Raw genomic sequence first — 24,276 nt, 5'->3', positions numbered from 1 at the left:
ACAATGGCTTAGTTTTCAAGCATATCTGTAGAACTTTTCTGAAGATAGTGGTATATACAGACACCAGAGGCAGAAGTGACTTAGCTTTGAACCTCAAAGCTTTGTACCTTTCCAATTAGGTATGTTGTTTGGGGCCCATATGTTTTTCCCGTTTTCCTTGTAGCTGGCAACAACTGCATGTACCAAATATTAGGAAGGTAAAGGAAATGCAAGGAAACAATGGAATTTAGTACTTTCAAATGCACCAGCAAATACAGAAACTGTTCCCAGATGCGGTCTGAAAAGAAAAATGATTGATTGAATTTGGATTTTTCCAAAACATCTGCTGCTGCGGTTTGATGACCAAAATGGAACATTAGAAAAGGAATGATCTCAAAATTGTAATTCAAGAAAACAATCCCATTTCTGAATTATAAAAGGCAGATTTTTTTTCTTGTTATAAGAGAAATGCATGAATGGCAACATCGGTTTTGACCTGGACTATTTGGTTACTGTGATTGTGTCACTGTTGACATAACATGAAATTTAAGTACCTTGCAGCTTGAAAGTGGCCTTTCTTCTGCTGTACAACAATGATTTTTTTCTTCCATTATTGTATTATTGGTTTTGTTGTTTTTTTTAAGGAATGTGGTAAGTTCATAAAACAGGACTGGCTGTTATTGACACCTCCTGACAGTTGCTGAGATCACAGAGTGCAGGTCAGGGCAGCCTTGGAATTTGTTAGTTACACCAAGACTGCACACAGCTGTTACAATAGTTTCTTGCTTGCAGGCGTCAGCTATTCCATGACACTACTTTTGTCTGTGGCTTGCCATCATAACTTTGAGGCTGTCAGGATCTGTAGTAGCCACCTTCTGTAACAAGAGCATCTATCACCATAGTGAAAATGCTATCCTCTAAGAAAAAATTAAAGATAGCATGCAGCATTGTCTAAAAGCATACACGTGCAAACCCTCTGAGCCACTGCCACCAGCACACTTGAATTAGCTTTACTTTGCCCTAGTGATGAAGGGGAAGGGGTGATAACGCTGCTTTGAAATACAGACCAGATTTTGTTGGTGCATTTGAATTTATTAGGTTTTTTTCCAACTTCTTTACACACTGCACCAAACAAGTCACACAGTTTATTATTTTAGACTTGTAAATTGGAAAAGAAGTCAAGTGAGTAGTCTGGAACATTGGGACCTTGCAGACCTTGGCGGGTAGTTTGCAGCAATAGTATGAATGTGCTCTTGTAAGACTGTTGTATGGAGTCTTCCACACCCAGAACAATCAGATCTTCTCTGATTGTCCTCATTGTTCAACTGTGAGAAAAGACAGCTTTTATCCACAGTCTATGTTTGAATCTTCGGGGACAGTTGCTGGATATTTTGTATATGTTATATATTTATTTGCTTTCCTGAGAGTTGTTGTGATCATTCCAGAGCACTGCAGAATGATGTTATGTTAATACACACAGGTAGAGTGACTAAGCTTGTCAAAGACTCAATTGAAAATAAACACATAAAAAAGAAAAAACTCCAAACTGGAATAGATATGTGCTAAAAGCCCTTTTTGTGATAAGTGAATCTATAGCATTATTTCCTTGTAGCTGATGGATGGCAGAGGAACAGCTTCTCAACTTTCCTTAAGTTTAATCCTTTCATGACATGTTTGTTAGCTGGAATACCCATGCTGCCAGTCTGGGTCAGATTTGATGCTACACCATGCGTACACTTGCCACAAATGAAAGGTAAAGAGTCCTAGGATGAGGTGAAGAGAGTCATTCCCTGTTACTTCAAGTTTCTTCCTGCATAAATTCATTGGTTTAGTGCCTCATTTGGAATCTTTTCACAAGTTTTAAAGGCCATAGCAGTTCTACCTTTGTGGCTTGAGGGGTTGCATGCGTCAGCTAAGGTGCTTCCATAGGAAGTTTATTCGGCGCTGCTGGTCTGCAGTATGCTCTCTTCATAAGGAGGCACTGGGTCTGGAGAGAGCTCAGTGTGAGCCTCTTCCATAGAAGTCTTCATGGTGGCCTCCTCATATGATGGAGGCAAACACACAGAGAGGAATGTGGCATCAGGGACCAGCGTGGAGTAGTGGAAACTCTGTTCACTGTTCCAGGGCAGCGCAGAAAGGAAATTGGACACATCATGTTCAGGCAGGGCCTCAGGAAGGTCGATGCTGAAGATCTGCCCCTGTTGAGTGGGGCGCTGGCAACGGCGGTACAGGAAGAGCAGCAGGAATGCCAGGAAGAGCATCATGGTGGCAGGCAGTATGATGCACAGAAATGGTTCTATGTCGTCTTTGGTTGAACTCGTCTGTTGTCTGCTCTGTAATCAAAGCAAATAGGTAGTGTGTTGGATTCTTGGAGACCTCTTAATGAGAGAGCAAAAATGTATTCTCCATCTCCCCCCTTATGATACAGCAGTTGCTTTTCCAAATTTCTTTCTGTCTGCATTAATGCCAGTCAAACAATATATTTTGCAGACTCCTGAATGGCCAAATTCTATTTGCTGACTCATTAAAACAACTGGCAATTAGAGACAAAAGAAATGGAGAAGTTGGAAAGAATGATGCTTTTCTAGGAAACCCTGTATCCAATGGGGAAAAACCCCAACAACCTGGAAGTGTATGTAATTTTGTTTGACACTGACATTTTGTTGCTCTTGGATTACAGAGGGACCAGTCCACTTTGTGGGAGATTAGTCAAGCTTTTAAAATTTGTGAGAACAGTGAATTGCAGATGACCCAGACGAAGCACCATCTAGTGTTGTTTCTTTGTGTTTGGAAAACTGTTTAAAGAACAAATGTTATGACAACTAGCCCTTCAAAACAGGGCCCATTACCTACAATACCTATTCTTTGGGTTGTTCTAATCTTACAGATCAGACCTTGACATGGTGTGTTAGCACGGCCTGAACTGGAGCTCTTTCTTGAGCTTGTTCTGCCAGCTTTCCAAGAATCATTTTCCCCTGTTTAAAACTGTGGAAAAAGAACTTCTTGTGTAAGAGTAATAACGGTCGTGACTGTTACTGTCAGCTTTATTTTCTGCAATATGTAGCACGATAGGCCTCTGTCCCACAGCTTTTTAATTGTGTTGTTATGTTAACTGGAATTATAAGCTACTAAAAAACCTGCAACAAACAAAACCAACAAAGCCATTTGTGCTCTTCTGTTGTATTAGCTTTAGTTTTAAAATTTAATGTATCTTTTTTTCAGTATGACTATCTTGCTCTAGCTTCTAATTAGTGGATCTCATTCAGAGTCCAGTCAAAAGGGGGAGGAAAACCCAAACCTTATAATGCTATTTATTATCAACTCATTCCCTTTGTAAGTTTCTGAAGAGTGCTCCCAGATGGCTTTTTCACATTTGTATGGTGAGACTCAACAGGTCAATAGATCAGATTTCCTTTATTTTGAATGAAGGTACCTGTTCAAGCTAGGAGAAATTGAGTGATTCTTTCCTCAAAGCATTTGGAAGCAGAGATGCAAACTGGCTGTTTGCAGCAATGGCTTTGTGAAAAGGGCCAGTAACCACAGTGCCCCCTTCTTAGTCTACAGAAACTTTTTGTGCTTATTCTTCCAAGAATTGTAGTAATTCTTCCAGCTACAAAATCACACTGCAACCTACATTCAACTGATTATCTACGAGGTATTTGTAACCTCTCTGCTTTGTTGTCATATTATAAAATTCTGCCTAAGAAAAACAAAGTAAATAGGTTTTGACTTCTAACAGATAATATAGGGGAGATTTCTTTTTTTGTTGTTTTTTTCCTAAAGTATTGTGGGTCTGAAGCCAGACCCGTTAAAGTAATTTTAAAATTTATTGAAACTTTTGTGGGTAAGCTTTTAAGCTTTTTTTTACCCCAGCTGTCTTTTACCCAGAAAGTGCATACTAAAGAACTCTTTTCATATTTACTGATCATTTTTTATTAAAGAGCTTCTGGCAGTACAAGCTGTTGTCTTACCTGACTATTAAATGGGCTACAGGAAAGAGCAGAGCTGGAAGAAACTGTTCCAACTGTTCTTTTAGTTCAGTCGTTAAATATTTTTTTTTTTTAAAAATGAGGGGATTTTTCTTTAGGTTCACTAATGCTTTTTTAGTGGGTCTTATGAAGGGTAGAAAACAATTCCTGGGAATATGAAAAGAAACATTCAGTATTGTATTTGTGCAGTATGTATACAGAGACTCACTCATACTAACGTTACCCATACTCTTACGGTAAATATTTTGAAGAGCTGAGCTTGTATTGGACAGCATTATTCACTATCAGTGAGGAGCAAATTTCTGAGATCCAAGTCCAAGTTTTGAGTTTCATTTGTAGGGAGCAGGTTAAGTGCTGTTCTTAGGACCTGTGAGTTGTACAGTATTCTGGTGGTTTGTGAGGACAGAGAGTGAGATTGCCAGCTTTTCCTACATGAGATTAGTAAAAGGTATATAAAGCCCTGATTATCCTTTAAACTCGATGCATCTTCCCTATATATTTCACTGAAAGGATATTCATGTGTTAAATACTGGTCAAGGACGGTGTATCCTTCATGTGCTGGTGGAAGAACAGCCTGGTGTTATGGGTGCCTGATGCATCCTGTTATAAGACATGGCCTCTTAAAAATATTAGATTTCAGAGAGTTCATGGGATGGCAGGGAGATATGGGAAGGATTGGTGGGTTGGATGTGGATTTGAAGCACAGGATGAGAACTGATGTTTCTGAAGTGAGGAGCTGTGAACTCATCAGGGGTGGGAAGAGTGGAGAAGGGTAAAAATCAGAATTGTGCAGCAGTGTGGAAGGAGAGCATAGGCTTGTAAGAGCAAGATATAAAACTGTGGGGAGGAAAGCCAAAAGGGAACCAAGACTGAGGGCAGTAGGACTGGATAGGACTGAGAGTAGAAATCTGAGGAACAACACTCTGACTGCAACAGTCCCATTCTTTTCGCATAAGAAGGGAAAAGGAAAGGGCTAGTGAGAAACTATGAGGCAGGAGAAGGAAAGAAAAGGTTAAGTTTGATAGAAGGAATTAATGAATAGTCTTAGGTCTCAGGGAAATACATTGCTCCAAAGCCTTAACTGGAACCTAGTGGTCTTGGGCCTTGTAAAGAAATACCCATCAATAGAAATATGTAAAACATATTATTGTTGCATCTAATGGTAAAAAAAAAAAAAAAATTGAGGAAGTGAAACTATTTGTAGTATAAGCCAGCTCAGATGACCACAGTCTGTGACATAGGTACAAAAGGACAGCTTGGAATGTCAGTGGGTTACTGGCTAAAAGCCTCCCAGGAGTAACCTGTAGCATTGTTTCTAAAGTTGCAAAATCAAGCTCTCAAGGTTGAATAAATGCCAGCATTTTGGAAATCTATGATTCCTTAATTTGTTCTGCAATGCATATAATTTTTAATTACATTATTGTGCACAAAGTACCTACTGAGGTTTGTGATAAATTGCTTAGGGAAGAAGACCACAATACCTCAGGGTACTGTGCTGCAGGATGGGTAGGGTACGTAGTGACTGAGTCAGAAGAGTGGGGGATTGAGAGGACTGCCTCCCAGTGCGGGATAGCAAATGCTGTCCTGACGAACTGTCTTCCTGCCTCTGTTACTGACTGGTCTAGGAGAAGGGAAAGACAGTTCAGCAGAGGTGTTTGTTGTGGGTTACTCATTTGTTATACCTTGCTTAGAATGCATCTGTATTGCTACACCTGAAGGGGAAAGAGGGATGCCCTGAACCTGCAAGTACTTTATTGTACCGAGGGATCTGGGCAAAAAATGCATACGTTATTATGAAGCATTTCATATCCTCTTGTACTCCCTGAAGTGGTCAGGTGGTTGGAATAGATTTTCATTGCAGGTCCCTTCCAACTGAATTACTCCTATTTTATCCTATTCTATGCAAAATAACTACTGAATAGATAGCAACCAGGCGCTTGTGTAATGTGCACAAAAGGAGACATAATAAATTTGTTTTTTTGAAGAAGATGCAGTAAATAAGATCCTGAGATGTATGCTGAGAAAGGGAGGAGAAAGTAGCACACTGAATGGCTAGTAATGAAATGAATACCATGTCCTGTATAGTTGTGGAAGGACATTAAGTGTGTCTTACTACAATCTGCAAAATAATAGCATGTGAGGCAGGTAGGATTAAGTATTGGGCAATATGCTTTTTTTTCTGTATGCTAACAGATGGCAGCAAGGCCCAGTTTTCCTCAGTCTATGTTTCAAAGGGTTTCTATCTGGGTGAAATAATTTGTAGCCTTCGTAGTGTATTATTTGAGTTGAAATAGTTTTTAATAAGTTAATACAGATGCAGAGAATCTGAACAGGGATTTATAAATTCATTTTGTTACTGTCTTCTGCTAAGCCTTTTACATGGGCTAATTTCAGTTTGAGATGTAGTTCAGAAAGCTGATGAACTTCTTGTAGGTAAATCCATATATATTATCGAATGTATTGGGATACAACTGATCAGTATCAGTCCCTGTTTTTCCATCATGGTTTTGTGCCCATTTCTTCTATGACTGACTAAGGGGCTAGTAAAGAATGTTGCACAGATCTGGACATAAAGACTTGGAAAATCTCATGGGCTCTAAAAAAATTTACACAAAAAATGAAAATAATTTTAATACAATGAATCAGGGGTCACTTAATAAAAAAATAAATAATTACTTAGAAATTCTAAACTATAACAAAAGTTCTAAATGGAACTAAAACTAACCTCTAAAACTATAAAAGTAAGCACTGTGTATAGGTAACAGGAATAGCTGCCAGAACTGGAAAATAAAATGATCTAAAAATCAAACTGAATCTTCGTTGATTGAAATGAAAGTAAATCAACTGCAGAACATATATGAAGTAAGATCCTCTACTGTTTAACCTCTGGAAGTTTCCAAACCCGGCAAATGAAGTGACTGAGGACATTATTTGGCAGTCTTTTCCTGACTGGTTTGGTTGGACGCTGCTTCACTGGACATCAGTGTGCTCTGCCTGTGTCATCACAAGCAGCTGTTGTCAGGTTTGTAATTGACAAAAATAAGAATCTGACTTCCAGCATGAAATAAATTACAGACACATAAATACAGGGAAAATATCCTTTATAAAATAGAGAAAGGCAGAAAAGGGCATGGGAGTAAAAGGGATCATGTTTCGAAAAAGTTTTCTGTTTTCCCAGAACTAATTCTTAGGATGGTATGGTCATCGTAGGCTCATTTTTATTCTCTTCCTTTCATTTATATAGTTGTAGGAACTGAAGCAGAGGGTCAGTTTTCCCAAACACTGAGCACAGACTAAAGTAGTAAAGCCTTTCATTAGTAATCTGTCTGCCTATGTTTTTTTAACATGCTGAGCATGTACAGTTGCCAGCTTTCAGATTACGTGACCCATATCAGCTAAGATGAGCTTTTACTCCAGCCTGTTGATAAAGGAATAAAATGCAGAGTGGAGCTGAGTTGTGTGGTGTATCCATGATGAGTAATGGAATGGGTTTGGAGCTGAACCATGTGTCTAGACAGAAGAGGGATACTACCTGGCTTGGGAGAGAATGACCTAGTAAGGCCAAACATGAGTTTAAAGAAAGCTTTGGTGTAAGGATAGAAAAGTGAAAGTTTATTTTGCTTACTGAATTTCCCATTGAAGTGACTGATTGGTGCTAAGATTTATTATGTTGTTAATGAATTGCTAGAGTACTTAGAACTCTACTAAAATTATTTTTATTTAAATAGCCCATATTTATACTTGTATCTTTTCAAGTTGAATCAGGAAACCAGTACTTCAGAAGTGTTTAAGTGCATTTGGAACAAAGTCTGCTTTGAAGTCATTAGGCTGTGGTCCCCCCATAGCTGCTTTTCCAAGCTTCTTAAAGCCGATTTATTATTGCTTGTAAAAAGCAAAAACATAAATCTGGCAAATAGAAAAACATTTTGATGTGGTTTTGTATACATTAATAGTGACACAATTTAAAAGTGAGCCTTGATTCACAGAATTTTCAAATACTTGTTGGAATGTGACTCTGGTGATGCTCTTTGTTTCCCACTGTCACATAAAACCAGTCTTGAGGTGTGAAGACACTGCCAATGCTACTCTAATTCTGGCAATCTTACAGATAAAGTAGATTTTGTTAAAATTGCAGAGTCATTAAAGACTACTTTTTCTCCTGTTTTGACACCCACACACACTCCTACCGGCTTTTATTTTGCAACAGTACACTTCATATCTCAGCTAAGTAGTGTGGCCAGTTCATTTGTTAATGCTACTTGACTCGTACATTTACTGGGGATGTATGTACACCTTAAATTATTATTTTTGATCAGAGAAACACTCTCACTGTATGTCAGACAAAGCCAGAAAGGCAGGCTGTGTTTTCATCTCTGGGGGCTACTTCCCTCCCCCCACTTGCCTGCATGTGATCCTCTCTCGCAGAAGTAATCAGCGCACAGCTTAGGGAACAAGAGTTCATTGCTGCCTGCTACTGACTCGCAGCATCTGCAGAAAGGCTTCACAGGACCAGATCAAAAGCATAAACATGCATTTAAGAGAAAGAAAATCAAGGAATAGCAAAATGCATTATGCTTAAAAGAAATAACTAAACTTTCTTACCTGCCACCCGAACAGAATTTTCCTATCTAATGTTTTTCTTTTCCCACAAATGTGTTTAAAACATTTATTGCTTAACAGCAATAAATAAATGCTCTGACTCTGTGTAATTGAGCAGTACCACTTTGATACGTCCCAGTACCCAGGTATTTACTCTGCACTATACATGAGGCATTACACGGACATACGTACACATGCAAAGTCAAAGGACATGCCACAGAGATGAGCAGGGGGGTACAGACCTGAAGCTCTGTTTCCAGAAGTGGCCCACCTGGTTCACTGTTTAGCCAGTCATAGTTTCCCCTGTCAGCGTGTCCAAATTTTTTCAAGCTGCTGCCCAAGAGCCACCTCATGCTTTCATTAATCTGGTCTTCTCTCTTCGTGCCTCCACCTTGCTTCACTGCTTGCAACTGCGTCCCCGCCTCCCAGCCTCGACCCAGCTGGGCTGCTCTCAGCTAATGATCCCTCTTTAATGATATCCCCTTTATAGTGGAAAAGACAAAAAGAAGTTACACACCCCCTCGTCGTCGGAAAGCCAAGCAAATAGATCTCAGAGCCTCTCTCCACTTCCAACTCAATCTCTCTGGATTTGCTTCGGTGGCCTACATTACCAGCAAAGCTGGCATCAGGTATCTGGGAGCTGGGGCTGATAGCGCTCTGATTGGAGCACTCCCTGCATTAGGATTATTAAAAGGGGAATTTGCATGTGAATCTGAGCCCACATGGTCATGACTCTGTGTGGATAAATAACGCTCTATATTTAGTTGTCTAATAAACACTTTTTCCCCCCAAAAATAAAATAAATAAAACCCACACTTCTATGCTGAGAGTGAAAGGGTAGCTGAGGTTCCCCCCTCAGTTACACAGCATAAGAACGAACCACAATCCAGATAGATTTTTCCTCCCTGTTGCTGAAATAGACTGTGAGAGTGGTTTCTGAGTAGAGAGGCAAGGACATAGGGCTAAATGCTGTGCTGAATTATTTAGCAGTGTTAGGATGTAGATGTTAATGATAAATCCAGAGAGAGAGCTCTGCCAGGAAAGCTTTGGTCACTGTTAGAGTGTGATTGCTTTCGGTAATAACGAGTTTTCAGTTCAGTTAAATCAGGATTGTTTGCAGCTTTCTAGGATACTCATTGTTAAATGGCAATTGTTTCCAGTGAGAAGACTTTGAGCTCTTTATGCAGAAAAAAGCAACACAAACTTATTTCACTGAGGTATGGTAACTTCTGAGGGGAGGAGTATTTAACCGAAGTTGCAAGTTGAATCAAAGTTTAACTCTTACTGAAAAGTTGGTGGTGTCTTTTTCAACCTTGTTGTGAGCAGAGAGAGAGGCTGTTAGTAACATCCTTTCAACTGTAGTGCATTTTGCATGGTTTCTCAAAGCTAACCTGTTTGAGCAAAAGTTGTGTTTGAGACTGATGGTACAAAATTGGGGTTAGAATTTTCACCTCTTATCCCTGTGTCAGCAGGAGGGATTAACTCTGCAGGTGAACCATGGCTGTGGGAGAGAGAGGCCACTGGTTGATAAGTCAATCCTGTTTTGTTACCGAAGTTGCCAGGTGAGCAGTGGATAGGGAGCAACAACTTTGCATGAAGGCCTGGTTTTGGTGCTGAAGGAGCTGCACTGTTTATTGGAAACCGACCCCCATTCTTGCTTCTGCTGAGAAGGTCTTGTGTGAAGACAAAAAGCTCACCTCAGAAAAGCCATTGCATGCTTGTGAGAAGACTCCTCCTTTCCTCAGTGCCTCACTTCTCATCTTGGAGAGCACTTTCAGAGCTGATGAGTGTTTCCAGCTGCAGCCAGGTCCGGGGGAGTTATGCTGTGAACTACAGTGTCCACTGAGAAACTGGGCCCTAAACATGGTTTAACAGGTCACACCAAGGTAGTGAAATACTTCTGACTTGATGTCTCAGCACCTTGTATGGAAGCAAGAATGATGACCATCTTCCCCAAACTGGTGTTAAGAAAATAAATTCCATAAGGAGTCTTGTGACTGTGTAGCTTAAATCTATAATCTTAGATGCAAGCAGGAAAAATTCATATACCATCTTAATTAGGGTCTTAATGTAGCCCCTATGCTATTATTAATGCTATTTTTAGGAGCTTGCTATAAATTTGCTTTGGGACTGTGCATGAATAATGGGAAGTAAAAAATTACATCTCCTTAAAGTATAAACACCCTGTTTGGCATCCTTGGATTCTAGTTAGATGGATTTTACAAAAAAAAAAAAAAAAAAAAAAAAAAAAAAAAAAAAAAAAAAAAAAAAAAAAAAAAAAAAAAAAAAAAAAAAAAAAAAAAAAAAAAAAAAAAAAAAAAAAAAAAAAAAAAAAAAAAAAAAAAAAAAAAAAAAAAAAAAAAAAAATAAAAAATTAAAAAATGTGCACTTCTAAGACTCACTGACCTGATTTGCAAAGTGCTGCTTTGGATTTCTGGCCTCTGGAAAATGTTTAACAAAGACTTAATTTTGTAGACCTGAAGCCAAATGGGAATTTGGGAAAATGCAGTGGCCTTTGTCATGCAGGTAATTAGAATATAAAATAATGATTGTCTCTCTGGCTTTTTATATCGTCAGTGGACCCAGCAGCAACATTACCGAGAGTAATGGGATACTGTACTGTGTTTCTGCTGCCAGTGGTCGGATGCCCATTTGACACACTACCCTTGTAGAGCAGATCTGCTCTTGTGTAGAACTGAAATAGTACCACCTGAGCCTGGGTTTATGATGGCCAGTTTGTTGCAGATTTCTGCCAACCCTATGGGGCACACGTGACACTTTTCCTTCTCACAAGGAATTCATAAATACCGTTTCAGCTGGGGCATGCTGTAATGTGAAAGCTGGGGGGAGGATGTTCATCCTTGATTTCAAGCCACATGGCCAGATGTCAGGCTTGTCACTTTGAAGTGTGGATCAGGTTGACCTTTGGAAATCATCAGGTCTTGACATGTACAAAATGTCCTCCCCTCTCTTGGCACTGAATTTGTTCTTTGAAATAGCTTAATTTAGCAGTTGCACTGTGAAATAATCCGGAGAAAATAGCTGTCATGGAATAGTACCACCTAATTGGTTAAAGTTTGGTAAAGGTTTGTGAAACAATGCCAGTTTTTTTAACTGAGGCAGTGTTCCTAGTATCACTTCCAATATCCTAGCAGGGGAACAGGGAGAGACCGTCTGAGGCAGCCACTGCAGAAAACAGGAACCTCCACTGTCCTCAGTCCGAAGCTCAAACTGTTTGTCATAAATAATTCATCATTCTGATTTGCTGAGATGTTCAAGGCTAGCAGTGCAAGTCTAGGCTGTATTGCCACTAATATGAGCAGGGAACAGAATATCCACAGTGCCCTAGATACCTTTCAAATTTCTTGCTACTTTCTTCCTCCAGTTTCTTTTGCTGCTTTCCACACGTGCTGGTGAAACTCCTTCCTTGAATGACTGCACTGCTGTGAGAGAGGGTATGAGGGCTAACCTGAGTAATGCAGAACTAGAATTTTAGTGGGTGAGGCATTACCAGTGTAAACTGTTCAGTTTTGTCAGGTGAAATGGAGGAAGATGATGACTTTTGCCTAAAACCAGCTGGTAGGTGCTTCTGTGTCCTTCAGGCAGGAGCGGTGTGGGCTTCTGTCCATTATTTTTACTTGGGTAACTAAGCAATACTGTTTTGCTCTTTTTTTGATACATTTTTCATGATATTGAAATTTTGGGTTTACTTTTTTTTTGTTAATTATCAATACATTTGTTTTTTCAAAAACAAAGCACCTTCTGAAGCGCAATCTCCTCTCCCCACAAAACTAAAACCACTGTCACTTCAAAGGATAGATACAAGTTTGCATAGTTCTGCTGAGAAACAGTGTTCTGGAGATCAGTGTTTGCGGACAAGGTGGACATACTCATGGCCTGTGGAAATTGGAGACAGGAAGACTCCACTACAAAATGTGTGCATGCTGATGCTATCTTGGTCCAGGAGCAGCAGTGGCCATGGAGGCAGGAGGAGGTACTGCTGAGTTATTGATCCCAAATCCTCGTGCTGCAGATGGGTAGCTGAAAGCAAAACCTTTAGAGACAGTGCCAGGGACAGAGCTCAGGTTGCTGCAGGAGCAGGGTTGCCTCCTGCAAATATCCCTTAAAGTTCTGTAAGTGTAATAACACTTGAAAAACTATATGGCCATGGCAGAGTGCTGGTGGCTGGGCAGCACCTATTTGATGATACTGGAGCTATGGGGTTTTATTTTTTCTTTTTTTTTTTATTTTTTGTAATTTCTGTCAATCTAGGTTTGTTCCCTTCATTTACAGTTGGTCATACTTACCCTGAATCCTTGTTTTCTCTTATTTAAGAGAAAAATCTGCTACTCTTACATTTAAGAGTGTGTATCTGCCAGTACGCACTGTATGGAATTTTGTTCCTATTTAGCCCAAACTGTAGAAATTCTTTGTTTGTTAGGGAGGGTGAAGGAGATGGTGTTGTAGTTGGAATTTTGGTGATTTTTTTTTCAGCTCATGGTGTCTTGTGTGACTACTTAGCCATCTGGTCAATACTTTGTAAACCTGTCAGGATAGCGGGACAGCGAACAACCTGCTGTGTAAGAGCACTGCCCAAAAGCGAGCAGTTATCTTTCAACTCAGTCAGTACCTGGTGGAGAGGGTCAGGTACTCAGTGGGATCAGCTGCTTCCCCTGAACTGTTGCAGAGGCTGAAATGCCCTATGTGAGAGTTTCCCCAGTACTGGGAGCCCAGTGTGTCCTGCAGCTGCTGCGTGGCTAACAGAGCCTGTCCCAGCAGTGCTGGCAGCTGAAATTCCCAATGTCTCTTTGGGCCCGGGTGTGCAGTGATCTCTGTCAGTGTGCCCCTGAAGGACATTTCTCTCTCCAGGTGACCACGGTGAGGACAAAGGCCAGAAAACACAAATTTTTTTAAAGTGGGACCAACCTTGAAAAGCATGACACATTTTTCATCACTGTCCTAAACCCTGTGTGTGCTTGTGTATTATTAAAGTGTTAGGAAATTGATCTCAGCATTAGTTTATGTTTTGGGGAAATGGAGGTTGGGTTGTGTATGGATTGTGGGTTTTCTTTTGAGGAAAGTGAGAATTAAATATTTGGGTATGTTTTTTACTTTCAGGCTGAGATATGCTCAATTTATTTATTCTATCTTCCTGATGCTGTGAGACTCTCTCTTTTTTATGCTAATGTTTTGGGGTACAAAAGTTGTGCTGCCATCCCCAGTACTGACCCTGTGCTATCACAGTAAGTCAAAATTTTGTGATTGAGAAAGGGGTAAATGTGATGCTCTGTATTTTGTCTTACCTGTCATAGCTAAATGGGCTATGGGCCAATTTCCTACTGTGTTATATTACTTAAGTTCAATGTAAACAAAATCAAATGAGATTTTTTTTTTTGGCTTTGGGTGTTTGTGTTTGTTTTGGTTTTTTTCTTCCTTCTTTAGTAAAGCTTAACTAAAAATGCATTTATCTGGCATAAGGAATACACTGCGAAGATGGCCATGGCAGCTTAATTACCCCGGTATCTGAATTCCAGTTGCTTGAACATATACAGAGGCTATGGTATGGGGTTCAACAAGGCCAAGTGCCGGGTCCTGCACTTTGGCCACAACAACCCCCTGCAGCGCTACAGGCTGGGCACAGAGTGGCTGGAGAGCAGCCAGGCAGAAAGGGACCTGGAAGTTTGGATTGACAGGAAGCTGAACATAAGCCAGCAGAGTGCCCAGGTGGCCAAGAAGGCCAATGGCATCCTGGCCTGGATCAGGAACAGTGTGGCCAGTAGGAGCAAGGAAATGATTCTTCCCCTGTACTCAGCCCTGGTGAGGCCACACCTGGAGTGCTGTGTTCAGTTCTGGGCCCCTCAGTTCAGGAAGGACATTAGAAAGGACATGCTGAAGCATTTCCAAAGAATGGCAATGAGGCTGATGAAGAGACTGGAACACAAGTCCTATGAGGAGAGGCTGAGGGAGCTGAGGTTGTTTAGCCTGGAGAAGAGGAGGCTCAGGGGTGACCTCATCACTCTCTACAACTCCCTGAAAGGAGGTTGTAGCCAGGTGGGGGTTGGTCTCTTCTCCCAGGCAACCAGCACTAGGACAAGAGGGCCTGGTCTCAAGCTATGCCAGGGGAGGTTTAGGTTAGACATTAGGAAAAAGTTCTCTACAGAGAGAGTAATAGGTCATTGGAATGGGCTGCCCAAGGAGGTGGCAGAGTCACCATCCCTGGAGGTATTTAAGAAGAGACTGGATGTGGCGCTTAGTGCCATGGTCTAGTAGACAAGGTGGTGGTCAATCAAAGGTTGGACTCGATGATCTCAGATCTCTTTTCCAACCTGAGTGATTCTGTTATTCTGTAATTTATCCCAGACCTGTGGCTTCCTGCTCTGGAAGGAAGACATGGCTGTTTGGGTGCTCTGATTCCAGCTTTGAAGAAAAAACATTATTGACTGATTTTGCTTCTCTGTGAGGGATTCTTGCTTTCAGGCTGACACCTGCAAATAAGTGTCCTCTGCTTCTCCAAGATACATAAAACATTGTTTTTGCAACATGTGGTGACTCAAGGCTGTTTTTTTCATCAATAATTAAAACTGAACTTTGTAGCATATTACCTAACCAAACAAAATCAGGAATAAATATATATATATATGCAAAAAGAATAGGAACAAGAAAGAGCCATTCAAAAATTATGCAATAATACTTCCACCATTTTACCATAACATTCCCAAATGTGTTGCTGAATTCAATTTACTTCTGGAATACCACAGGGAAGCATTACCAGTTCCTCAAGTGGCTTCTTGGAGAGCCAAGGGAGAAACCATAAAAGGAAAGCTATAGTATGTTGGAAGATTGAGTTCAAGTAGCAGAGGTTACCCAGATCTCACTGACTGACCTGTAGTACAGATCAGGCAGGTTGTTTGCTTCTCCTTAACCCCAGTCCCTGGTTAGATGGCCTCCCTGAAGCTGCAGGCTGTATCCATGTGAGAACTGGGGCTGTAAATCGGGATACGCTTGTTCAGTGTTTTACACAGTTGTCAAGGAAAGGCCAAGGAAGACCCTTTGGCCCTTCAGGACAAGGGAGAAAATTATTCCTGTCCGTGGGCTTCAGAATCCATATGACACTCCCTGAACTGAAGTGTGTGTTATTTAACAGAGCATCAGCTGAGAGGCTTTGAGCAATTTTGTACTGTTTTGCTTGAAATAACACACATTTTGTGTACTGTTCCAATTCAGAGCTCACATCCTGAAGCTGAATCTCCTGATTTGAATCTAAAGATATTTACTTCAAACTCATGGACAAGATGCACAGCCTCCTGCAACATGTAAGAAAAAGTTTGCTATAGAAATGAAATACATTAAGAAAATCTTGTATATGAAAGAGGCCCCAAATCTGCAGATGTGGCAAGATCTTTATTTTCTCAAGTACACTGGTTAATGGTTCAACTTGTCAGCAAAATGGCAGTCAAGCCTAGATTTGTTGTACAAAGGCAGGTCAGCTAACCTTAAATGCATAAAGCTTTATTAGCAGAGCTGGTGGTAGGGGTACCTGAAGCAGCAGAGAAAAGGGAAAACTTCTCCCCACCAGGGAGGTGGGAAGTGAGGGACACCCAGGCAGGTGTCCTCCTCCTTGGGGTGTCCTCTTGGTGCAGCAGGTGGCATGTAACAGTGCTGAGCGTGACCCACTGGGAGCTGCTCAAATTCCCCATTGGTTGTTTTTGCTTATGATGCTGTTAAGCGTCAGTCACGTCACACTTGATGTGGTGCCTGAGCTGCATGCTGGTTGTTTGCTGTGCCTTGATCATGTCTGTTATGGGGTACTGTCTGTTGGATAAATAAAAAGCTATTACCCTCATAGGTGCAGAAACTGCCTGCTAAAAACTGCGAGGGGAAGGCTCAAGAGCTCTTACAATGGAGCTGTAGACTGGAAACTTAAGATGTCAGGAGGCAGAGGGGAAAAAGGGAATGAGTTAAAGATGAAAGGCAGGCATTTCCAATGTAAAAATAGTTCAGAAATGACCAGTACAAGGCCATAAGGACAAGAACACTTGGGACAACAGGGTAAAGGCACTGCCACAGTTTCTCTCAGGCTAGGGAGATAAGAGCTTAAGGAGATGCAAGTGGAAAGTATGCTACAGGATTGGAAATGAAAGGGTCTTGGTATTAGAAAAAATAAGGAATCATGCAACACCCTCCACAGAAAACCATGGATGCAAAGGCTTTAAATGTGGCTTCTTAAAATGAGAGGCTTAGCCTGGCAGCTGGGAGTGGCATTGCAAATGGATCATGAAAGAAAGGTGTTGTCTAAGGGGTGTTTGAATGCTTGGAGGGGAATAGTTGCACATTAGGAATACCTGGACAGTGGTGCTGCTGAGAACCACTACTCAGTGTGAGCAGCTTTACAACAGGCTAGGTTTTCAGCTAGCACATGCAAGCTGCAGCCCAAGAATGATGTGTTGATGTGCACAGATGCACAGTTATGTGACAGTGCCTTCTGTGAAAAGCTGATGTTGAGGTGAGGGCTTCTACAAGAAGGGCCAAAACTGTAGCAAAACAAAAAGAAGACTCTGCTCTGGCGTTTGGGCTGGTTGCATGGATGATCTGAACAGTTCTTCCAAGTGTACAGTCCGTCATGTCCTAAATTCAGGAGATTTTATTGTCATTTGAGAGAGTACTGAGAAAATAGGAACTGCATTCAGAAAAGACTGAGTATTGTGAAAAGACCTGATTCTGGATAGGCGGGAAGAGGGTGCCCCAATGTGTGTTCCAATTCAGGCTGCATGGGCTGCATTGATGCTGCCGTGCAAAATCTTGCTCCTGTGTGAAACTCCAGTGTCGCTCAGAGTTGGACAGTGGCGAAAGCCTGGGACCAGGCTGATTAAATGTGGATTTTCTTCTTAGAGAACAAGTAGGTTTTGCTTGGGGCAGTGGAATACAAAGAGAATCAGCTGTAAGTAGAACGTCTGAGGTATGTCTGTCGTTGGGTACTGTCTGTTGGATAAATAAAGTTATTCGATCCTGCTACAAGGTGGGGATCCTCCTATCACAGCATATCCTCACACTCTCAGTCTCAAGTGACTTGGTCTGTTACAGTAAGAGGAACCAGGGGGCTGCTGTGGGTCAACAGGGCCTGTATGGGTGAGCAGTTATAATGTGCCCAGGTTGTAGGGGCTGCACTAGAACCGACTGGTTAGAGGTATTTATGTTATGATGTTGCTCTTCAGCGTTTAGGTTTTTTTAAACTTTATTTGGCTCCAAACATTACTTTTTGCCATATGCAGGATGAAGCCTTCTTGAGAGGGATGCATGTCCAGCCAGCCTGGCTTGGTTTGAGTGTCTAAAAGAGACACAAAAAGTGATGTAGTTTCGCTCTTGTGTCCTGCCCCAGGCTCTTTCTCATCCTGTTTTTCTTTAGCAGTCCCTGCATATCTGTGCAGATCTGTGCTGTTGTCTAGACACAGCTTGCCCTATGCACCCTCCCTTCCAACAAACACTTAACAGTGGTCATACTTCTTGTCCTACTTGCAGCACAGCTCTGTCTAAAAAATTGAAAACTTGTAAAAAATAATTATCAAACTAGATTTAAATCTTCTTTTGTTTTGTTTCATGGTTGGCTTTGCAAACTAACAGTCTTTATTCTCTTGGGCTTAGGGCTGGTCACAAGAGCCTGCATTGAGATATTCAATTATTTAGTGTCCTTTTAAAAGAAAAGGTAATGTATGCAAGAGAGATATAAGATCTGCTCTGGTGACCATCTCTGCAGCTGGGATTTTAAAAGAACATTTTTATCAGGGCCCTTGCGTTTGTGGTGCCACCATGACAATTCTACCCAGAAATCGATTCCTGTGTTTTCTAAAGGGAAGATGAATTATTTTTACAAGTGAGCATTATGAACCAAGAGCCTTGTCACCTTCCTCTCGTTAGATTAGTTACTGCAATACATTTTCAAAGCCATTTTCCACGTTCTCATTATGTTTGACATTATTGTTTCACAAGCTTGAAGATTTGCCTGTTTCTCACTTCCTGGACAAAATTACTTACAAGGATAGATTTCAATATAGCATCTTATCCAGTTTTGTTTTGATCTCTTTCTCCCTGTAATCTCTGGCACAAAGGAGGAACTGATTTGAAGTACAAAGCAGTCTGCCAGGGATGTAATGTAACATTTAAAAACATAGTAAATAATTTATAAATGCTACACAGTAAAGTATTCTAAATTAATCTTTACTAATTTTGTTTGACTGTGGTAGGGAAGGAAGATGATGAGAGATCTCCTCAGAAGTGGTCACACTAACCACAACGAACAAAAACATTTCAGGTTGGGCATCTTTCCTGAGAGCTGGTAAATCACAAGTATTGCTTCTACTTTATGGATACAGATTTCCCAGTAATTACAGTGTAGATAAAGGTACAAATCTCTTACAAAAAAAAAACCAAAAAAAAACAAAAAAACAAATCAGATTTACTACAGTAGATTTCTATCATGAGTCAGAAAATTGCACACGCAGCCTCACTAATTTGTTGGGTTTGAGTTTTTTCTTTTTTTTTTTTTCCTCCATGATAAGAGTAGGATCTAGCTGACCTGTGCTTACAACAAAATTGTTTTAATTTATTTGGGATTCTCTGGGTTTTGAAATCTGGATACTGACTGCACTGTTCCAGGACACTGTGTCAAGCATTTGGATAGAGTTCAATTTGTGTTTGTTTACGGTGATATTAGACGTTAAGAGGTTTATCCTGATGCTAGCTTCTTTGCCAAAAGCTCTAAAATCAAGAGATCACCCTTCATTTCACATAGTTCAGCAGACAGAACCCAGGCCTTTCTACTTCTTATTTTGGCTTCTGCCACAGGACTGCTCAGTGAACCAATTTAATAGTGAAATTTAGTCATGTGCCTGTTTAGTCCCTTTGTTGGTTTTTTTTTGTTTGTTTTTTAAATATTTCTTGATAGCTGGTTTCTTTGACGAATGTTCTTAACACTTTGCTCCTCGATAATAGAAGAAGATCTAGTGTCTTCTAGATAAGTACGAAGCAAGGTCACCCCTTTTATCACATGTGGACCTCTTGCATCAGTGGCAGCAGAAGCCATGCTAGTCTGACTCCAGCATTAAGTGGGAAGGCAACTGGAAATTTGTACATGTAAGGAGTGAGTGAAATAGTGGAGCAGTACTTTCTGTATTTACCCTGTTGCTGTTTCACATTCCTGAGTGGTGTTTAGGAGAAAATGAAAATCTTTCTAATGGGATCTAAACGCGACGTATGGAGCAGCAGAAGGTAGTCTCCTGGAATGAAATTAGATCTGACGGTTAGGATTTAACACACTCTTGTTTTGCCAGAAGTGTGTAAGATTATTAAAGCATCACAACCTCATTTATTTGCTTTGTAATCTGCTCTTAACCTTCATGCTGATGAGGCTGTTACATAACAGACATCAAAGGCCAGACCTTGTGTCATCTCAGTGGATGGGAGCCCACGCCCAGAGAACCCAGTGAGGCCAGGTGAGAATGCCGGCTGCATTTTCACTCTTACGTGGCAAACTTGCCTTTGGGCTGGGGATAGCATCCCTGAGCACACAGAGTTGTACCCTAAAGGTTATTACATGATGCTATGTATTGTTGCTGGAACACTCCTGCTTTCAGGAAGCCCTATGGCAATTATTTTGACAGGGGTAGTGGCCAACCCGTTCTCCTCCAGTACTTTAATTTTGGTTGCATACAAAAGCATGTGATGCTGCTGTGAAGGTGTTTGCTGTTTTCATTAAGTATTTGCATTAAACAAATGGTTTTTTGTCATCAGGAGCAATCACTGATTCAACTTTAATCAAAAGAGGAATTTAGGTGATGGGGAGAGCCCTTGCTGAGCTTTTCAGCAGGATGAAACACGGCAGCAACCATACTGTTTGCATGCTCCTGTAGGTTGGGAACACGTGTTGAGCGCTAGCTAAACTGATTGTGGTCAGGGAATGCCTAGCTTAAAAATGCAACAAAAGTTTGACTGTGCATGAGAGCTCCAATGAACCAATCTCTAATGAAATAAAAAACAAAAGTATTTTCCTCATTTTAATGGAGGGAGAAATGATTCACCAGTTTAGATGTTCAAACATTCTGCATGGTATATCTACTTGCACCTTTAGCTGTCTCAGTAGCTTTATCCTTTTCTACCCTTACAAGCCCAGACTCCGGCTACGAGTGCTGCACAACTCATTTGTTACAGTGTTTAGATCTCACCTGCCATCAAAAAAACCCAGCAGTTCAAGTGTGACTAAATTCCCCATGTGATTCATGAAAACTGCAGTCCCTGCTGGTACATATCACATGTTTCAGGCTCTTTCTCAGTTCTGTTCCTTTGCTTCATCAGGAACTGTAAAGTAACTTTTGTTAGAACCAGAGCATAATTTATTTTGCATTTGAATCTTTATTCTACAACACAAACAACATAAATAGTTTATACTTTTTGTTTTAAAATATTTCCATTTCAGAATTCAATCAGAATAAAATATACACAAAATACAATTTGCAAGCCAGCTGACAGTGACTGCCCGACCACTGGACACCCAAGGACCATACAAAGCTAGCGGCACAACAGGACGCAGCAGACACAGGGAGGTGTTTTTCTAAAGAAGAGCAGAAAGGTAGAGGGAGGAAACACGGATGAGACCAAGGAATTGCAACTAGGTATCAAATCAGCAGAAGGTAAACCCCATGCAAGCACTTGCTTGACAAGGTGATTTATAGTCTCTCTTAAAAAATACTATTGACTCCTCCTGAATATACAGCTAGAGAGATTAAGTCCTGGGAATCATGTTTTGTGGTAAAATGCTTCCTGTGGCAGCCATCATCATAGAAATAAAATTTTATTTTTCTAATTTTCAAACAGGAAAGTCTTAGATCTTTGGTGAAATGGAGTGTCCACTCCCTTTGGCTTACTTTCAGTTCTGGTTGAAGGGCCCACAGAAGTATGCTTGCAGTCTCACAAATAATGATAAAAAGTGGGGAGAGAAAAGAGGCAGAGAATAGAAAGTGGGAGGAACTGAAAGAAGGTGCTTGCTGCTGTCATTGCGTACTTTTTAATCTCTTGCTCCCCTCTGCGCCAGCAAACAGCATGCAGTACAGGGCTCTGTCACCACCATGCTCTGCCCTTCCTGGCTGTTTCCCCTTTGGTATCGAATCCTGCCTTCCCCTGCAGAGTGGGTGGCTCAGGAGCCACAGCCGGCTTGTGGAGGTGATATTTGTCCCTTGCTTTAATCTGTGTACCTGTGCCTCTCTGCTAGCTCAGTTCTCTCACTGCAGCTTGCTTCTTGTGAAAACATGGCACTTCAGCTCAGATGGACCAAATGCATGGAGAGGAAACAGGGCCCTGGTGCTCCATGGTATTTAGATGAAATTTATGGAAGTACATAAACTACCTTTTGAAAAGTGGGATGTTGGGGTAAAAGGATTGAAATAGATCCTGTTGCCATGTTTCTTAACCAAAAATGCTTTCCATAAACCCTGATTCAATGTGGCAGTAGAGACTATGCAAACCTCAACTTGTGATTTTGCCAAAAATTGGAATTTGAGGGATCTGGTTCCACAGGCAAGCTCATTATTGCATTAATCCAGGATCATACAGTGCAGCTCCACTAATAACCACAGAATTAGGGCATTTCTTTTTCCCTCTGCTTTTAGTTTTCAGCTTGGAGACCTCTGAGCACTAAGTGAAAAGACTGGTGCATACTTAGGCCATGTGTGTTTTCATTTTTTCTTTTTAAATAGCCAGCACTGCACATTTGGCCAAATCTGTTTAGTATAATATTAGTGTCACATATAAAGTATATGTTCTGAGGGGGATTAGTGGAAACAACAGAAAGAGGATGTAAGACTTCTTCCTTGCAGCTGTACAACTTCCTGGCATCCCAGGCATGTTGCTGGTGAGGGCCACTAGGAGGAGACCCTTTCGTCATATCCCTATAGAAGCTCCACTCAAAATAGTGAAGAGAGATCACTAGCTGCCGGATGCTATTATCTATATTGCATAAAATCCAACATTTGTGCTTCTGTGCTATGGTAACTTGGTCCTTTTACACTTACAAAATACAGCTGGGGTGTTTTTTTGTCATATGCCATGATTAGCCCTGCACACAGGTCTTTCCATAAATGACTATAACTGGAGTAATGAGTAAGTAGCTTGCTTAAACATGATCTTAGTACAAAAGCAGGAAAAAAAGAGAAAGCACTTCACTTTTTTTGTGAATTAAAAACAATTTATCACTGAGAAATGGCATGTCTAGAATGGATTGCTAAAGCTGACAAAGCCGAACCACACACTCAGTTTCTCAATAGGCTTCTACACAGATGAGGAGCTAGGTAAAAAATAAAACACTTCACCTTGCTTGGGTCAGCCTCCTACGTGCTAATACTGGATCTGTGCAAAAGTGAAGGTTCGAATTTTGCAGCACTGGGATGCACGGGACCTTTTGCTGGTTCCTGTGGATTTTTCAAGCAGGAGCTGTATAGAGGACAGCAGCAGAAAGGGTGATGCGAGGAACTGTACAGGACTTACCCTTTCCTGAGAACTTGTAAACCCGTATGTTGAGACTAAAGGATTCGAGGACCGAGTCCTGAGTAATAAAGATGTCTAGGTACTTAATTTCCATTGCTTTCAAGAGCTTTGGCACTTTGAACGTGGGCCTAACCTGTGAAGAAAGGTACAAAGTGCAGGCAGCACATGGAGTTGGACCTCTCTACTTGCTAGTCTGTATGCTGCTCAGTTTCATGCCAGTGCTGTGCCAAGCTCTGAAGTGTCAATACCAACACTGAAATGCTGCTCTATCAAGTACAGATGAAGATTACACACAGTAACGCAAGGTACTTAGAGGTGGGAGTTAATCTCTGGAGAGCGAGAATTTGTCAGTGCATTTTACAGTGAAGGTTTAGGTTTTAAACAAAACTTTAAGCTCAGCCTGAAAGGCAAAGCACCTTACAAGTCACAGATGTAAACTGTGTTTGGCCTTGGCACGAGCCAGCCATAGTGCAGAGGACGATTTTTTTATCTGTGATGAGGCAAAAAACTGTGTTGCCTGTGCCTGGAGTTGTACAAGGAAAGTTTTGCCTAAACCTTTTCCTAGTAATTCTTTCTAGATGCTAAATTAGGTCAGTTATTCTCACATGAGTGTTTATCCCCAGGAAAGTATTAAATCTGTATCTTAGTATCTTAAGGACATGAAAGCATGCTAACCAAGAGATAGTGGTGGTAATTCTACGGCTGATGAATGCTCAGAAAATGTACCACAGTAACTGCGTTAACCAGTGCAGGTGTGATATAAACACTTGAACAGCACGATAGCTCTCTGAAAATACGCTGAATACTCAGAATATGACAGTGACTGGAGCTATAGGTATCTGTAGTTGCATCAATCATCTCATATGTCTGCATATGTTCACAGTACAGAATAAAGTGCAAACACATGCAATGGCCTGAGACCGTGTGAGTTGGGGTCAAACCCCACTTCTGTTATGAAGAATCACTTTCTTGATGAGTGCTCTGCTTTTGTCTGCTTTAAATATTTGCAGTGATGAGCTATTTCATGTGCTTCAAGGTACTTGATGCTGGACAACAGCAACTTTCTCTGTTAGTGGTTGCCTACTAGATTTGAAAATGGGATGCCCTCGCCTCTGCTTGCTGCAGTGGCTCTGAGGAGGGCAGTGTGAATTAGGCAATGGCAGCAGAGGTGCAGCTCTGG

General features: G+C 41.0%; 1 protein-coding gene across 1 annotated transcript; it reads right to left on the bottom strand.

Moving 5' to 3' along the window:
- Positions 1 to 1,038: 1,038 nt before the first annotated feature.
- SMIM28 (small integral membrane protein 28) lies at positions 1,039 to 23,872 on the bottom strand. The gene is made up of 3 exons (XM_027888056.1): positions 20,783 to 23,872; positions 8,810 to 9,049; positions 1,039 to 2,312 (listed from the first exon to the last, which is right to left on the bottom strand). Exons 2-3 carry the CDS (start codon positions 8,918 to 8,920, stop codon positions 1,914 to 1,916), a joined length of 510 nt encoding a protein of 169 aa, XP_027743857.1. The 5' UTR covers positions 8,921 to 9,049; positions 20,783 to 23,872; the 3' UTR covers positions 1,039 to 1,913.
- Between the last annotated feature and the right edge of the window lie 404 nt (positions 23,873 to 24,276).

This window comes from Empidonax traillii, unplaced genomic scaffold, assembly GCF_003031625.1.
Source record: "Empidonax traillii isolate 1590-97213 ecotype Southwest subspecies unplaced genomic scaffold, ASM303162v1 scaffold229:size1690559, whole genome shotgun sequence".
NCBI lineage: Eukaryota > Metazoa > Chordata > Aves > Passeriformes > Tyrannidae > Empidonax > Empidonax traillii.
The sequence above is the reverse complement of the archived record's forward strand: the minus strand, read 5'-3'. Positions and strand labels throughout refer to the sequence as shown.

Coding starts and splice junctions, on each gene's coding strand:
- SMIM28 (XM_027888056.1), bottom strand. CDS start 8,920: ATGAGGTGGCTCTTGGGCAGCAGCTTGAAAAAATTTGGACACGCTGAC. Junction 2,313..8,809: donor TTCTGGAAACAGAGCTTCAG/GTCTGTACCCCC, acceptor CTTTGATTACAG/AGCAGACAACAGACGAGTTC.